The sequence below is a fragment of the Engystomops pustulosus genome, chromosome 3 (assembly GCF_040894005.1).
Source record: "Engystomops pustulosus chromosome 3, aEngPut4.maternal, whole genome shotgun sequence".
Classification (NCBI taxonomy): domain Eukaryota; kingdom Metazoa; phylum Chordata; class Amphibia; order Anura; family Leptodactylidae; genus Engystomops; species Engystomops pustulosus.
The window spans coordinates 44,386,226-44,402,384 of record NC_092413.1 but is presented as its reverse complement, the minus strand read 5'-3'; the positions used below and the strand labels follow the sequence as shown (position 1 = coordinate 44,402,384).

Here is a 16,159-nt window from a genome sequence, read left to right as displayed (position 1 = left end):
ACATCCGTAAATTGGTTTAGGGTCTCAAATAGATCTGTCAGGTCCTCTTTAAAGGTGATTTAAGTGTCAATGGATAAACCATCACAAATGTAAATCAAGAAGGGGCCCCCAAAAGATGCTACAACGGAAAGCAGCTGCTTCTTGACTCTGATCTAATAAAAAATAGGTCCATTTGTAATGGTTCTTATTAGTATCATTTATTTCTAAAGCACCGCTAATTCCAATGTGCTCTCCATTACATAAGGGGTACACATACATTACATTAAGAAAAAACTAATGGAAATACAAAGATGAACTTTACTAAACTAAAAAAAAAATGGAAGGAGGACCCTGAGGGCTCACAATCCATAGGAGAGGGTAGATGGAGACACCAGGTGAAAGAGAAGAACAGCGTAGTTATTGCGTGTTGTAGATGATCCTGAACAGGTGGGTTTTCAGGCTACGTTTGAAGGTTTGGAAGGTGAGGGACAGTCTGACAAATTTTGGTAGAAAGTTCTAGAGTATGGGAAATCCTGGAGATGGTTGTGAGAAGAGAGTGAATAAGGTCTGGTGAAGATCAGAGATTACACGTGGGATGGTATTGTATGATTAAGTCAGAGATGAGGGGACAGGTTGAGGACGGGACTGTGGAGAGACTGGCAGAGTTAAGCTACATTCACATGGACGTAGGCCCACAAGGCTGTAGCTGGGCATACATCGGGCGCGCCAGATAGGAGTGGTGACCCCTCCGCTCTCCATAGAGGAGCACCGTGAATGGAAAGATAGGATAAGTTCTATGTTTTCCCCGTGTATGGAGCGCTAAGTTGCCGCATTCTATCGCTCCGTGCGCCTATTGCCATCTAGTTAGTAGTAGTAGTTATGCCAACAAGCTTACCGCCTTACTAATGTCCCCTGCACAGTCGTGTGAAGTTAGGCCTGATCTACAGCATACCAGTAATGAGACCCCCACAGATCATGACGAGGGGTCTGATGGGGACCCACGTACCTTCGTCAGACTCCGAGATTAATGGAGCAGAAGGCCATACTGCTTCATTAATCTTGGACAGCAATGATGGAGGGGAGTTAGGAGGTAGCTGGGAGTTCATGGAGAAGAAGGTTGCAGTAATCCAAGCGGGACATGAAGAGGGCATGGACTAGAAATATTACAGACTCAAAGATAATGGAGGAAGACAATTTCTCTGTCCATGTCACACAGGCAAAGAGCTGGGATACAAGGTGATGGGTTACACATTGTGAAGGAAACAGCAACTTTGTAGCGGGAATCAGAAGATTAGCAAGGAGTCTGCAGTTCACTTTCTGGTCACTACATAGGGTCCTAAGAAATTTCAGAGAGAATTTTTTATCTTGTGCAACGGAAACCATGAAACAAATCAACATCGATAGTCACGTGCAACCACAACAAGTAAAGGAACTGTGTAAGAGCTTTGACTACCGTCCCCGAAGCAGAGTTCTAAGGCCACTATAAGTGTAGCCAACATTCGGATCCCACTTCATGGACCAACCACATTTGTAAGAGTTTTAACAACTGCTTAGCGACATTACTCCATCTTTCTTGTAGTAGGACATCCTAACCCCCATGTGATATCACTCTTTCCTGCTTGCATTATTCCTCGCACAGCAGCACATGCCACTTCTCTAGTGCCATCAGTTGGGGAATGGCGCCTGCCCAGTGCCATCAGTATGGGCATTATACATAAACTGAGACATCAGTATTAACGTTATCTGTTATCTACATTATGACATCACAGCTTGTTTCACTCATTTGCAAAACAAATCGCAAAATAATTGCTTTTCCAATTCTGAGCTTTCTGCTTAAAGTTGTGATGGTAGAGTACGGCCAAGCGGCCCTATGGATGCTTGTCCCCTATATAATATGTAAATATGAATCCAGTGAATGCTATAATGCAGTGATGGCGAACCTTTTAGAGGCCGAGTGCCCAAACTACAACAAAGACCCGCTTATTTATCGCAAAGTGCCAACACAGAAATTTCATTTGTGATTTATACTGTCTGGGACTACAGGAAGATACCTGGATTAATCTCTGAGTGCCCACAGAAAGGGCTCCGAGTGCCACCTCTGCACCAGTGCCATAGGTTAGCCATCACTGCTATAATGGGTAGGTAAACCGCAGCTGCCATCTACTACCAGTAGTTATACATCTAATGATCTGACATGTTACATTTGCCTAAACAAATACAATGAATCATGTCATCTATGTGTCCGCTTACAAAACGGCCCTGGAAAAATTACTGCATAGATATTGGATACCATTAGATAAATAATACAGTATGTTAATTATGTCACACAACAACTGATCAGCCAATGAGAACTCAGAACTTGTGTCCTGCCAATGTAACCATTTCCTTATCCTAGGTAACCAATGACACATACAGTGTAACCACTTGTACATACAATAAAACCATGACAAAGTTACAGCTGGTCATAGACTGTCAGTATATACAACATGACAACTTGTATGTAAGTAAGTATGTAAGTAAGCAAGCTACTAGGTAGCTATGTAGCTCCCTATATGAACAGTATTTCCCCTGCTACCTACCATGTAACAGCTTGTTCAGCCTGTACACACAGTGTAACCTCTATTACTTACCTCCCCTGAATACCAATAGTGCTTACACTCTAATCGTCTCCACTTACAGTCTAGCTGCCTGTACATCCATAGCCTCTAGTCCTCACACTGTAACCACCTGCACACACAGTGTATTCTCTAGTCCTTACACCCATACATGCAGTAAAACCTCTAGTATTTACAATGTAACCGACTGTACAAAGTGTGTAACCACCAGTACTTACATTGTAACTGGCTGTACATCCACTACAACCTTTAGAATTTTCATTTTAACCGTATTATTTAACAGTAAATGTATTTTAATCTTCATAACATACAGTATATACTCTTATACTTACAAAGTAACCACCAAATCATACAAAGAAGTACTTACAATGTAACCTCTAGTACACACAATGTAACTAGAAGCCTCTATATACAGCGTTTCTGCTAGTACATAAAATGTAAGCACCGGCACATACAGTAAAACATCATGTACATACAGGCCCCCTGGGGCGAGTCTGCCCAGGTCTGTATTCACCTGTATATTGCATTTCCTGTGTTTATTTTGGTATGTGCAAACTTGGATACATTGACCATCAGTTCTGGGAGTTACATTGCTGCTATATATACACATATAAATTTCGTGTTTGTATTTGACTATTTTGACATTCTGTGTATGATGAAGTTGTCTTATGGGCAGAACTAGATTTCCATTTTAACAATAACCCCTTTAATAATGATTCAATAAAGGTTTATATTCTATTTGATATTAATTATAGTCATTGCCCCCATATACACAGCATAACCTATCCCCATGCATACCGTACAACCCCACACATCTACAGCTTAACCCCCCACACAGAGTGTAACCGCTCATACATACAGCATCACCCCCCCACACATGCAGTATAACCCCTTGTACATACAGTATCATCCCCCAAACATGCAGTGTAGCCCCCCTCGTACATACAGTATCACCCCCCACAAACATATGCAGTGTAACCCCTTGTACATACAGTATCAGCCCCCCACACATGCATTGTAACCCCTCGTACATACAGTGTAACCCCCTGTACATACAGTATCACACCTCACACATGCAGTGTAACCCCCCTTACATACAGTATCACCCCCTCACACACACATGCAGAGTAACCCCCCCCCCCATACATACAGTATAACCCCTGGTACATGCAGTACTCCCCCCCCCCCCATACATACAGCTTTCCCTCCTGTACATACAGTATAATGCCTGGTACATACAGTACCCCCCCCCCCCCCCATACATACAGCATCCCCTCCTGTACGTACATTCAGTATAACGCCTGGTACATGTAGTATCCCCCCCCCCCCCCCATACATACAGAATCCCCTCCTGTACATACAGTATAACCCCTGGTACATGTAGTATCCCCCCCCCCCCCCCATACAAACAGCATCCCCTCCTGTACATACAATATAACCCCTGGTACTTGTAGTATCCCCCCACCCCCCATACATACAGAATCCCCTCCTGTACATACAGTATCCCCCCCCCCATACATACAGAATCCCCTCTTGTACATACAGTATAACACCTGGTACTTGTAGTATCCTCCCACCCCCCATACATACAGCATCCCCTCCTGTACATACAGTATAACCCCTGGTACTTGTAGTATCCCCCCACCCCCCATACATACAGCATCCCCTCCTGTACATGACAGTCAGCAGAAGACAATGCTGTGTGACAATGATATAAGGACCCTCTCTCTCTGGGCTGCGGGTGTATGAGGGTCGCCCTGTGCCTCATGCCCATCACCACTCACCCAGCACAGCCCGCAGGTGCTTCAGTCGGGTCGGTACGTCCTTCTTTGGGTCCAGAACTTTCTGTGTAGATTTCTTGAGGTCTCCATGACTTTTGCGGGAGAACATGCCGCTGGGGGCAGAGGCTCTGTGGAGGATGAGGTGATGCACTGGATATATGGCTCAGGCTTCTGCTCTGTGCGGACACTACAGCAGCGGCTGCCGAGGCTGCATGTCCCAGACTGCTGGATGCAGGATGATGGGAGTGGTTGTGCCCAGCCTCTGCCCGCTCCCGGCTCTCTGCCCTCTCTCCTGTCTTCCTTCCTGGGGAGTATAAACACGGAACTGACCAGCAACAACGTCAGCCCAGAGGAGGAGGGCGCAAGCCAGGACTACAGGCTCAAGGACCTGCGGTGATGTCATGTCATGTGACCGGTCACGTGTGCGGGAGGAGCCAGAAGCGGCCTCTGCTGCTGCAGCCGGGGACAGAGAGATAGATATATACAGTACACCAGTGCTATACAACACACAGCCCTGCATAGTATACTGCTCCACACACACACAGCCCTGCATAGTATACTGCTCAACACAACACACAGCCCTGCATAGTATACTGCTCCACACAATACACAGCCCCGCGCAGTATACTGCTCCACACAACATACAGCCCTGCACAGTATCCTGCTCCACACAATACATATCCCTGCATAGTATACTGAGCCACACAATACAGAGCCCTGCATAGTATACTGCTCCACACAATACACAGCCCTGCATAGTATACTGCTCCGCACAGTCCTACATAGTATACTGCTCCGCACAGCCCTACATAGTATACTGCTCCACACAACACACAGCCCTGCATAGTATACTGCTCCACACAATACACCAACCCGCACAGTATACTGCTCCGCACAGCCCTGCATAGTATACTGCTCCACACAACACACAGCCTCGTACAGTATACTGCTCCACACACAGCCCCGCACAGTATACTGCTCCACACCACACACAGCCCTGCATAGTATACTGCTCCAAACAACACACAGCCCTGCATAGTATACTGCTCCACACAACACACAGCCTCGTACAGTATACTGCTCCACACAACACACAGCCCCGCGCAGTACACTGCTACACACAACACACAGTCCTGCATAGTATACTGCTCCACACGACACACAGCCCTGCATAGTATACTGCTCCACACAACACACAGCCCTGCGTAGTATAGTGCTACACACAACACACAGCCCCGCACACTATACTGCTCCACACAACACACAGCCCTGCATAGTATACTGCTCCACACAACACACAGCCTCGTACAGTATACTGCTCCACACAACACACAGCCCCGCACATTATACTGCTACACACAACACACAGCCCTGCATAGTATACTGCTCCACACAACACACAGCCCTGCACATTATACTGCTCCACACAACACACAGCCTTGTACAGTATACTGCTACACATAACACACAGCCCCGCACAGTATACTGCTCCACACAACACACAGCCCTGCATAGTATACTGCTCCACACAATACACAGCCCCGCACAGTATACTGCTCCACACAACATACAGCCCTGCACAGTATCCTGCTCCACACAACACATAACCCTGCATAGTATACTGCTCCACACAATACAGAGCCCTGCATAGTATACTGCTCCACACATTACACAGCCCCGCATAGTATACTGCTCCGCACAGCCCTACATAGTATACTGCTCGCCACAACACACAGCCCTGCATAGTATACTGCTCCACACAATACACAGCCCCGCACAGTATACTGCTCCGCACAGCCCCGCACAGTATACTGCTCCGCACAGCCCTGCATAGTATACTGCTCCACACAACACATAGCTTTGTACAGTATACTGCTCCACACAACACACAGCCCCGCACAGTATACTGCTACACACAACACAGAGCCCTGCATAGTATACTGCTACACACAACACACAGCCCTGCATAGTATACTGCTCCACACAACACACAGCCCTGCATAGTATACTGCTCCACACAACACACGGCCCTGCATAGTATACTGCTCTACACAACACACAACCTCGTACAGTATACTGCTCCACACAACACAAAGCCCCGCACAGTTTACTGCTACACACAACACACAGCCCTGCATAGTATACTGCTCCACACAACATACAGCCCTGCACAGCATCCTGCTACACACAACACACAACCATGCATAGTATACTGCTCCACACAATACAGAGCCCTGCATAGTATACTGCTCCACATAATACACAGCCCCGCATAGTATACTGCTCCACACAATACACTGCCCGGCACAGTATACTGCTCCACACAACACACAGCCCTGCACAGTATCCTGCTCCACACAACACACAACCCTGCATAGTATACTGCTCCACACATTACAGAGCCCTGCATAGTATACTGCTCCACACAACACACAGCCCCGCATAGTATACTGCTCCGCACAGCCCTGCATAGTATACTGCTCCACACAACACACAGCCCTGCATAGTATACTGCTCCACACAATACACAGCCCCGCACAGTATACTGCTCTGCACAGCCCTGCATAGTATACTGCTCCACACAACACACAGCCTCGTACAGTATACTGCTCCACACACAGCCCCGCACAGTATACTGCTCCACACCACACACAGCCCTGCATAGTATACTGCTCCAAACAACACACAGCCCTGCATAGTATACTGCTCCACACAACACACAGCCTCGTACAGTATACTGCTCCACACAACACACAGCCCCGCACAGTATACTGCTCCACACAACACACAGCCCTGCATAGTATAGTGCTCCACACAACACACAGCCCTGCATAGTATACTGCTCCACACAACACACAGCTTCGTACAGTATACTTCTCCACACAACACACAGCCCTGCATAGTATACTGCTCCACACAACATACAACCCTGCATAGTATACTGCTCCACACAATACAGAGCCCTGCATAGTATACTGCTCCACACAATACACAGCCCCGCATAGTATACTGCTCCACACAATACACAGCCCTGCACTGTATACTACTCCACACAATACACAGCCCCGCACAGTATACTGCTTCACACAACCCATTGCCCTGCATAGTATACTGCTCCACACAACACACAGCCTTGCATAGTATGCTGCTCCACACAACACACAGCCCTGCATAGTATACTACTCCACACAACATACAGCCCTGCACAGTATCCTGCTCTACACAGCCATGCATAGTATAGTGCTCCACACAATACAGAGCCCTGCATAGTATACTGCTCCACACAATACAGAGCCCTGCATAGTATACTGCTCCACACAACACACAGCCCTGCATAGTATACTGCTCCACACAACACACAGCCCTGCATAGTATACTGCTCCACACAACACACAGCCCTCCATAGTATACTGCTCCACACAACACACGGCCCGCACTGTATACTACTCCACACAATACACAGCCCCACACAGTATACTGCTCCACACAACACACAGCCCCGCACAGTATATTGCTCCACACAACACACAGCCCCGCACAATATACTGCTCCATACAACACACAGCCCTGCATAGTATACTGCTCCACACAACACACAGCCCTGCATAGTATACTGCTACACACAACACACAGCCCTGCATAGTAAACTGCTCCACACAACACACAGCCCCACGCTGTATACTACTCCACACAATACACAGCCCTGCATAGTATACTGCTCCACACAACACATGTCATCATAATATACAGCTCCACACAACACAGAGCCCTGCATAGTATACTGCTCCACACAACACATGTCCTCATAATATACTGCTCCACACAATACACAGCCCTGCATAGTATACTGCTCCACACAACACATGTCCTCATAATATACTGCTCCACAGAACGCTGCATAATATACTGCTCCACACAGCACATAGTTCTGCACAGTATATTGTTCTGCACTGTATATATTACTCTGCTTCTACATTTTACCTTATGCTTTAATAACCTGTATGTTATACTGCTCCGCACTGCATGTTACTCTGTACTGCTCTGTATATGCTGCTCTATACTGTACACCATCAGCTGTGCACCTGCATGTTACAGTATACTGCTCTGCACTGTACACATTTCACATATACTGCAGCTCTATATATTATAGACATGTCTATTTCAGATTAGTAACTGCACTTTATACACACATAGTATATCTTACAGATTGACCTACCCAGGACTGGTAATCGGTAGACTCAGAGGTATTTAGGGAACTGAGGACCATGAGGCTCATTTTAGGCACACATTGGTCCATGGAATTTGGTGTGGTCCACATGATTTATGCTGATAGGACCCAGTACTGAGCAAGGTTTTGGACTCCAGGCATCATACTCTAATTATGTTTTCAAAACTGTATAATAATCAGGGGGGGTGGAAGACAATGACCCTGGGAGTACAGGTCCCTGCACATAATTCATTTAGGGAAATACCACCTGAAACTAGTCTAACTCAGGAGAAGAAGACATGCTTGGTAGTTCGTGAGTCCAAGATGAGAACAGTATCCCAGAAATTCCAGTATCAGATCTTGTGACCAATGGCTGATGCTTGTAAAATGTGCCTGGCAATGGTTTCTTCTACATCACCTTAGGCTGGGACAGTCACTTTCCCAAAAATACCAATAGCTCACTCTTTAGGTCAACAGCTTAGTCTCTTGTTTCTTTTCATCATCACTTCTGCATTGTCAGCAGTTTCATGACAATAATGAACACATCCCCCTTCTCCTCCACAACTCACTCCTTAGGTACAATTCACACCTGTGTTTGGACCTCTGTTATTCTTGGATAAGTGAAACTAATAACAGAGGTCTGAAAACTAGTGTGAAAGGAGGAGAAATGTGTACGTTTAACAGATTCAATGGACTTTCAATGGCTTCCATTAGTGTTCAACTGCATCACCTCATAAAAAATAGCACTGCAGCTTCCATCCAATTGTCTGTTCAACTTGTACAATGAGACCGGATCCACTTTTATTAGCTTCCATGTATCCTTAGACTTCTGTGACCTCCAGTTACATTCCTTACATCTTTATGTCCAATTACATCAGCATGTACACTATGTATTGCATGAAGCAGTAATATACAGAAGCACCCATAGCAGGCTGTGGTCCTCTGCTTCTCCCTAATGCAACCATCTCAAGCAGAGGTATTTCCAGTCCGATTGAGACAAAATTAACTTACTGTAAGTAACTTAAAAGTGAACAATAAAAATTGCATATTACTATAAAGCTAATGTTAAAGGTGCCTATTTTCTTTACTGACACAGAGTTGCACATCCCTTTAATGTATTATGTCTGATTATTATATAAATTGTATCTCATGTAATAGTTCACATGAGAAGCTTTAACATGGTAAATGGAAAGGTCAAGTGTAACTAGTAAGCTCATTAGGGAAGTCGCTATATCAGGTCACATCCTATTATTCTGCCTGATGCTGAGCTCAGAAGGTGGCATTTCCTGGTGAGCTGTTGATGATCTTTTTCTAATCTGGACCCATTTTTGTTCATTTTCCATAGCTCTCAGTTTGTATGAGGGTTCAGTAATCCAGGCAGAGTGAGCAGAGTAAACTACTTGTGAAATGATGTTTGCATTCATTTCCTTTCTGTATAGAGGAAGGATGTCTGGCCTTAGAAACCAATGGATGTTTGGGGCCAAGCCCATTATCTAATCGGCCAGATGTGATGTGACTTTCTAGAAAGGGTTTCCTCTCTTACTGCTAATATGTGATAGTTGTCAGGATCACATGGCCGGCTGCAAGTAAAAGCAAAAACAAGAGATTGGGACCGGAGGGATAGTTGCACAAATTAATTGAGCCCAAAGGGTTAACAAATGTAGTGATTGTAGATTACCACCTATGCATTGGAATCCTACAAAAATGTTTTTGATCATTACAACGATTTAACGAAGCACTGTTCATGACAGAAAACGGTTATGAAAAGTGCTATGTCTGAAGTCAACATAGGAAACCAAGGGTCCTGTCGTATGGGAACCCCTCTACCACCGTAACCAAGGTGAACCTGCTTACTTTACTCTGGCCAACAAGAGGCGTATTGAATGCTGGATCATCAAGTGTGGTCTTGCTCCTGGATGACAAGTGGATCAATAAAGACACTGCTAGTAATGATCTAGGGCAGTGGTGGCGAACCTATGGCACGGGTGCCAGAGGTGGCACTCAGAACCCTCTATATAGGCACCCTTGCCATCACCCCAGGGTAGAGTTTGCCAGACAGGACTTAAAGGGGTATTCTCATCTGGACACTCACATTCAGTTTCACTAATCTTCCATATATAAACATTTCTTCAATTGGATGTTATTAATAAAAATGTTCCTGTGTGAAGATAATTTCTCATAAATGTAGTCATTCTGTCCCTTAGAAACGAGAAATCTTCCTCAGATATGACCACGTCACACTCTGGCAGCGGTGGCCAGACTTTGGCTATAGAGTCCTGCCGGACCCCCTGGATTCAGCGATCATTACCACAGGACGGCTGTGAGATATGTAGTAAATCCTGGACATTTCATATACAAAACCTTTTTGTTTATTTGTGCAATCTCTCAGGCAGAGGTGGCCGTATCCGAGGAAGATTTCTAGTTTCTAAGGGACAAAATTACTACATTTATGAGAAATTATCTTCACACAGGAACATTTTTTTTAATAACATCTAATTGAAGAAATGTTTATATATGGCAGATTTATCAAACTGAATGTGAATGCCCAGATGAGAATACCCCTTTAAGGCCTCTTGCAGTCCCAGGCAGCCCAGGACACTACCAGGAAGCTACAGTGATAATCCAAACTTCTCCTTCTTTCTACTTTATTGGTGTCCTCAGGTGCCTATACAATTTAAACCAGTGAAAGAGCAGGGAGTAATAAGTTACTGCTTAAATTGTCGCATTGGCACTTTGCAAAAAATATATGGGTTTTGGTTGTAGTTTGGGCACTCGGTGTCTAAAAGGTTTGCCATCACTGATCTAGGGCGATGAGTAGATGACTGGCATGTGGCAGTAGAAGGGGTTGTTAGGACATCTCTGATTATTAAGATTATAATCAGTGGGTAACCCAGCCTTCCAAGGGGGTGAGCCTACTCTGTAGTTCTCCGCTTGGCTAAACTGTGATAAACGATAGTTGAAAAGACCCATGTCTTTCTATCAAGCCTGTACTAAATTTTACTTTCTATGCCCCCATCTCTTCACTCAGTATACATTAGCTGTCTCTTAGGCTGGATTCACACTGCCGTTGCCCGCTGCACCGTAGTACAGTACACTCACCCACGCCCCTCTCCATAGGAATATATGGCGCACGGCACCGTATGCCGTGAAAAGATAGGACATATCTTTTCCCTGGGTACGGAGCGCTACTGTGCCGCACGTATGCTGCACTGTACCACTCCCGTAGAGCGCCGTGGGCCCATTTCCGTCTATGGGGGACGTACATTGGCCGTATATACGTCCTCCATACTGCAGTGTGAATGTAGCCTTACTGGGAAACATTATTTAATGCCCAGCACCTCCTCTCTCCATGCGCCTACTACGTTTTAACCTCCAGGTATTATCTGTGATGTGTCTCCTAGCGCTTTAACCACCCCTCTTTTACCATTTCACTTAAAATGGATTGTATTCTGAGCTTTGCACTGTGCACTTTATGATGTTATATACTATTATGCCTAATGTCCATTGAATATTGATGCTGCCCAGCACCTTGTTGGCCTCTGCCTTGTAACTACCCAGAATTATGCGATGTTCTATTTTTAATGCATATCAATAAACTTTATATATATTTTTTTAGTAACGCATGCTCACTCTTTCTTTTCTGTTGGTTGTTTATAGCAGAACATAAGACTACTACTACTACCAGCCTTTCCCATCCCACCAGAACAGTTGGAGAACAGTTTTTTTTTTTTTTGCTTCAAATGGATTAGGTCGAGAGTTTACTTCATAGGGAGTTCAAAAGTCTAGAAGTTTGTTAAATATTTCTACACGTCGCTCCACTTTGGTAATAGTTGCACGAGTAGGGTACTGCTTCAATCGGTACTTTGCGCGCATCTGGAACAGTTTCTGAGTTGACTTCAACTACACTTTCCCTACACACTAAGTTTTCTGTGTGTGTCCTCAAATGTCCTTGCTCTTTTTTCCCCTCTATGCCCTTCACTTTTATCCCTACTTTATAGGTCCAAGGCCCATGGACTTAGTTCAAAGGACGCAAATCTACATGGCCACACACCATGAGTTTTGTGCCTACCCATTGCTATGCCATATGCCTCATTCCTTCCCTCCTCTTTCCCCTCTCTTTCCACTCAGTACCCCTGATGTTAGCCATGTTCCCACTGCTGATTTATATTAAAAAGACTGTTTAATAAAGACACTTTAAAAAGAGTCTGAGCAGGGAAATGTAGGTGTGAACTGAGGCAAATTATATCAATTCCCCTCTGCATGTAACCTATATGTTGCAGTGCGGTATTTGTAGCTAGTTCCAGCTTTGCTTCATTCATACTATTGCAAAACAGGACAACACTAAGACTATTTCTGTAGGCTCCCTAAACCTGGCAGCAGTACTGTAGATCTTGTAGGTGTGTAGGTACCTTTAGGTCCCTTTGTTTTGAAATGCTAATAAAACAGTTTCAGGTGAACTTTCTACAAGCTAGTTACTTGGTTTGGTTTGACCATTTTATTATTTTTTTTAGCAGATGTTCATTCCAAATTTCTACATAGTCTACTAAACACTATGGGGGAGATTAATTATGCCTTCCCCAGAGCCTCTTAGTAGATATGGGATGTCATGGGCGAATTTTAAGACTGGCGTTTAAAAGGGCAGCAATAATAAATTCCCCCTATTGGATTTGGCTTCTGTCAAATATAGACATTGCTGTGAAAGCAGGTGGCCCTGCATTGGGATCTATTGAAACTCTGAAGATAGCTAAGGCTTGCTAGTTTATTTGCCGTTCTCTCTTTGACTTCTTACTCCCGAGTTTGTTCTTGAAATGGGCCGATCCCAACTCTGGAGCCCACACCCATAATGTAAGAATACTGCTTAAAATAAAGAAGGGGAAACCAGAGGATTGCTCAAAATATAAAGAAAAACCTTAATCAATCTAAACATATAAAAAAAACCTTTTATGATAGAATACAAAATATCTAGAGCAGGGGCGAAGCCAAAGACTCATAGGCTAGGTTCAAACAGTTGTGTTTATAATGTGTTTACAAGTAATCCATTAGCACTAGCAAACTATCAATAACCTATACCAATATCCAATCATTGGGGGTCCAACACATCCTGGAAGTTAAAGAACTGCAGCTCATGCCACAAATGTAAATATAAATACACACAATGGGGGTCATTTACTAAGGGCTCGAATCACGTTTTTACGGCGGGTTACCCGAATATTTCCGATTTGCGCCGATTTTCCCTGAATTGCCCAGGGGTTTTGGCGCACGCGATTGGATTGTGGCGCATCGTCGCCGGCAAGCACGCGGCGGAAATCGGGGGGCGTGGCCGAACGAAAACCCGACAGATTCGGAGAAACCGAATTAAAAAATAATAAAAAAGTGTCGCTGGACACGCGCTTACCTGCACTCAGCAATGGATTGTGAACCCCGGCGGACCTCGATGGACTTTAGCACAGCAGCGACATCTGGTGGACGTTGGAGGAGCTGCCTTAGTGAATCGCCGGAAGACCCGAATCCAGCGCAGAGAACGCGCCGCTAGTGTTGAGCGGACCTAACACGCAAAGTTCGGTTTCGTACCTGACTCCAAACATCATTATAAGTTCAGCTCAAGGTCGGGGTTTGACTCAACCCCCCATGCATTGCTGGCACCAATCATGGGCATTAACTCTTTAAACTGTTGGCAAAGTCGCCCGGGGCAATCAAGTGTCTGCAGCCCGGTTTGATGTCATGTAAATAGTTAACACCCGCAATCTGTGTAAGCACTAACCGCAGGTGTTATTGGATGGTGTTCGACCAAACCCCAATGCTAAGAGGTTTGATCAATTCTAACAGGTTTGATCATCGCTAGTTAAAATTACAGTGAAAAGACACTGCCAGAAACGGATGATCAGCAAGAGTCCTGAAAGTCATCCTTCCACCCACCTGATCCTAGGGACATGGAACATATATCGCTTCAATAACAGATATGTTCCAGATATGTTTATCTCAATGTGTAAATACTTGGCTGGAACCACTTTCAATAGTCATCGGGCGCATATTATAGTTAGGCTGCTGTCCACCAGATTTATTACAGTGGCTTATGGCCTTTTAATAAAATATTTTGCACTATGGTTCTAAACATGGTTGGTGCCGGAATTGCAGCTCAGATGTATAGAATTTAATGAAATATAGTTGCAAAACTACATACTACCCATGGAAGCCATGTTTTTCAACCCTCATACAACTCCAGTTAATTCAGGGCTTTTGATTATAACTCTCTGTATAACTTTGTTGTCTTCATGTTCACACTAGCTGGAATTGCTGAAAACTGAATAAAAAAATTAGGAATGTAAAAAGAATTGTAGATACACATTTACCTGGTTACTCCTCCCTTTATGTCTGAGAACTTGAATGTTGAGGATTATCTGTAGATGATAACATATGTGAGAAATTATTTTAAAAAAGAGGTAAATTATTCCAATATGTTTCCTATTTCTCACTTGCACTTGTCAGCTTCCAGACTCTTTGCAAGTTACATGCCAGCGCACCGCACCTCACAGACACTTTATTCGACTGTGTCACACTCACTGATGACCTAGTTTCTAACAAAACGGTGCCTACTACTCATTGGCATAAGCCCCCCCAGGATGTGGGAAGAGCAATTTTTGTTATAAAACCCAATAAGCAATGTAATATACCTATACCTATGCCTCACACAACTACTGCATTACTATGTGTGTCCCTGACAATTTGCATTGCATTCCTGACTGTACTTCGGTATCAGTGGGGCAAGTGATCAAACCCCCCTATATGCCAGATCACATGACCATATAAAAATGCATGAACATCTGATAAATTCCCCAAATCAAAACTTTGGTGTATTGGGAATAATGGGTTTGTCGCATTATAATTAACAATAAATCACACATGACAGAGGGGGGGGGGGTTAACCTACATACATCAGGTGGATTCAAGGATCACTGCATTTGTACAGCATGCTGTAGTTAGAGGTAGAACCGTAAATCTTCACTATTTTATCTCACTAATTTTTAGGTTGCTAAATTATTTACATATTTTTTTGAGATGGCTTTTCCAAAGAGCAACATATTCCTCATAACTCAGACTGATATTTTGGAATTATTATTATTAATAAATATTTATCTCGGAAAAGGAAACGATACAATTACATCAGTATTCGAAACCCAAAACCAGAAGTGGATCCTAGAATGAAAAAAAAATAGTTTTACTATGAAAACTTCTGGTTTTCCTGTAACAATACTGTTCACAGACATAGGCCTCTTTCATACAGCATTATTTTATACAATAGATGACTTTAATACAGATAGGGACCTAGAGTCCAAAGATTGAATGTGACCCATGGCCTCCCAAATAACCAATCAAGTTAGATACAGAGTCCAAACGACAGCCCAAAAATCCTCACACATGTGCGACAGCTTCCAAAACACATCTATTTAAGAGCCCTTCTAGGAGCTTTAAAGGACCACCAAAGGTCCCTTATATTCAGAATTGTGGTGTTTAATCCATATAAGGTCTCATATACTCACCCATATAACAGCTCTCAACCTCTAGATAGGTGTCTGCCA

The 16,159-nt window shown here is 44.2% G+C and overlaps 1 protein-coding gene across 6 annotated transcripts in view; it reads right to left on the bottom strand.

The window, feature by feature from the left end:
* Nucleotides 1-4,764, bottom strand: part of RALGAPA2 (Ral GTPase activating protein catalytic subunit alpha 2) — a 188,562-nt gene extending 183,798 nt beyond the window's left edge. For all 6 annotated transcript variants that reach the window (XM_072140620.1, XM_072140621.1, XM_072140622.1 and 3 more), the window contains exon 1: nucleotides 4,379-4,764. In XM_072140620.1, the coding sequence (XP_071996721.1) occupies nucleotides 4,379-4,484 (106 nt within the window). In that variant the 5' untranslated portion in view covers nucleotides 4,485-4,764. The remainder of the gene's footprint in view (nucleotides 1-4,378) is intronic.
* Between the last annotated feature and the right edge of the window lie 11,395 nt (nucleotides 4,765-16,159).